Source organism: Sphaeroforma arctica (genome assembly GCF_001186125.1).
Source record: "Sphaeroforma arctica JP610 unplaced genomic scaffold supercont1.663, whole genome shotgun sequence".
Lineage (NCBI taxonomy): Eukaryota > Ichthyosporea > Ichthyophonida > Sphaeroforma > Sphaeroforma arctica.
Genome location: NW_014039895.1, coordinates 4577 through 6929, shown reverse-complemented (window position 1 = coordinate 6929; position 2353 = coordinate 4577). Strand labels below are relative to the sequence as shown.

The window sequence follows — 2353 nt, the reverse complement described above, 5'->3', positions numbered from 1 at the left end:
TATATATATATATATATATATTATATATATACTATATACTATATATATATATATATTATTATATATATATATATATATATATATATATATATATATCTTAAGGGACTATGTACGTTTTTTTAACTCACTGTACGAGGATATAGAGTGGTTTGACCTCAGTATACGATACGCAGAAGCACATACTCGGAGATCGCCCAGGCGAGGCCAAACCCATCGTATGTTGATGTTCCTCTGCCCAGCTCATCAATTATCACCAGTGAATCTTTGGTAGCCGACTGTGAGTACATGAGAAAGGAATACGAGCACACGAGTTAAGTATTGTGGGTGGGCAGTACATGTCACCAGCATATCTACACAGATGGTCAATGATCACTTGGACTTTCTTAGTAGCCGACGGAGCGTACATCGATACGAGAGAAGGGATTGTGAGATGACGAGTAGTGTTTTATATGTATGAGATTTCGGGTAGACATGTGCACAAGGCTAGAATACATTCCGACTGAAGACACGATGTCATACGACTGCAAAATCACAAGGCTGGACATGGTACAATACCCGTCAAACAAAACCTATAGACTAGATGTACAGAAATACGGGGCTGCGAAATCATGCGACCGATCACGCAAACATACACCACAACCAAGCTAGGAGCGTGAGTACAAAATGGTCCCAAAATGGTTCCTTAAACTAGATGTACAGAAATACGGGACTGTGAAATCATGCGACCGATCCCACAAAGGCAGTGTATTGTTGTTGAGTATCCTGTAGTTCAAAACTCAGAAACCCACAGACACAACTAAGTATACATGAGTACTAAACATGCACCGTGCAGGGTGTATTGTACTGTTATACCTTGAGGATGGATGCCGTCTCCAGCATCTCCGCCATGAATGTGGAGACGCCCTTCAATTGACTATCGCCCGCACCCACTCGTGCTAAGATCTGCTCAGACATACGAAGACAGTAGGAAAGCGGACCACAAGTAAACAACAAGGATCTGAGTGGTACGTTGTGCATTGTACGACTGTTTGACAACGGAGGAATGGTTCTCCTTCACAGTTTCTTGAATGTCACCCCCACAGCATATCTCTATCAGATGATACGAAAGCGTACCTATGACTTTTGCGCATTTCGGGTTCATACCCCACCTACGCTACTGTGGCAGAAGTTCGTGTGCCGTGCAATGAAGAGTGTGCTTTAGTCTGCTTTAAAACACATGGTGCTCCACTCAGAACATATAGCGACAAGCTACATACAATAATAAATGTGATACGTCTGAGCATAAGTTCTTGCCAGATTTACGATATATACGTACAAATGCGCACATTCATATGTAGGCATGTCGAGGTCGCTGTGTGCGGTTTGCGCCGATTGTGGGTTCATACACTGGCAGATGCACCAACTGTTACAAGAAATCTTTTGCACCGGCTGAGGATTGGATGATCTAATCTAGTGAAACTATTTCTGGTTTATATTACATAGGAGCAAACGCAACACAAAAATATTCTATTTGTAGACTATTTCTTCGGACATACCTTATCACAGACAGAGATTTCGGCGCTATCGCACGGTACAAAGCAGCCGATCTGAGCCATGAGTACCACAACTCCTACCTGACGAATGTAGGTAGATTTGCCTCCCATATTTGGACCGGTAATGATGGTGAACGACGACTCGCCTGCAAATTACAAAGAATTGAGCAGATATATATATATATATAGTATGTATATATATATATATATATATATATGTGTTGTGTGTGTGTGTGTGTGCGTGTGTGTACACACGCGCACACACGAAGGCACACACACAGACACATACAAAAAATACATTTCTAGCAGTGACCTTATATCTATAAAACCCAACAGAATACACAACAATGCTCATTTGGCTAAACAAAAGTCCAAATGTATTCATGTCACCAACATACGACGGTAAATCTGGGAACGACTTCAGACAAGCACACCTCAACATACCCTTGTTCAACTTGACATCATTGGAGATGAAGGACACATCATCCTGGATCTCTAGACACGGATGTCTCGTGCCGTTGAGTACTATCTTGCCTGTACCCAACTCGTGAATTACCGGTCGCACATATGGTACAGGGGCGTTGCTGCAGACCACAGCCAAGCTGTACAGAAGAGTAAGAGAAGAATGTGGTGATGGTCAGTACATAAACAAATGATAAATATGTAGATATGATATATATATATATATATATATATGTATATATGTATACATACACACACACACACACACACACACAATATATATATATATATATATATATATATATATATATATATATAGTATGTATATATATATATATATATATATTAGTATGATACTA

At 40.1% G+C, this 2353-nt stretch overlaps 1 protein-coding gene across 1 annotated transcript in view; it reads right to left on the bottom strand.

Moving 5' to 3' along the window:
• The window catches only part of SARC_07908 (hypothetical protein), a gene marked incomplete at both ends in the record, with an annotated part of 3447 nt that extends 1313 nt beyond the window's left edge, over window positions 1-2134 (bottom strand). The window contains 4 exons of the mRNA XM_014298124.1: window positions 184-275; window positions 853-942; window positions 1536-1678; window positions 1977-2134. Coding sequence (XP_014153599.1) covers window positions 184-275; window positions 853-942; window positions 1536-1678; window positions 1977-2134 — 483 coding nt within the window. The remainder of the gene's footprint in view (window positions 1-183; window positions 276-852; window positions 943-1535; window positions 1679-1976) is intronic.
• Window positions 2135-2353: the final 219 nt, after the last annotated feature.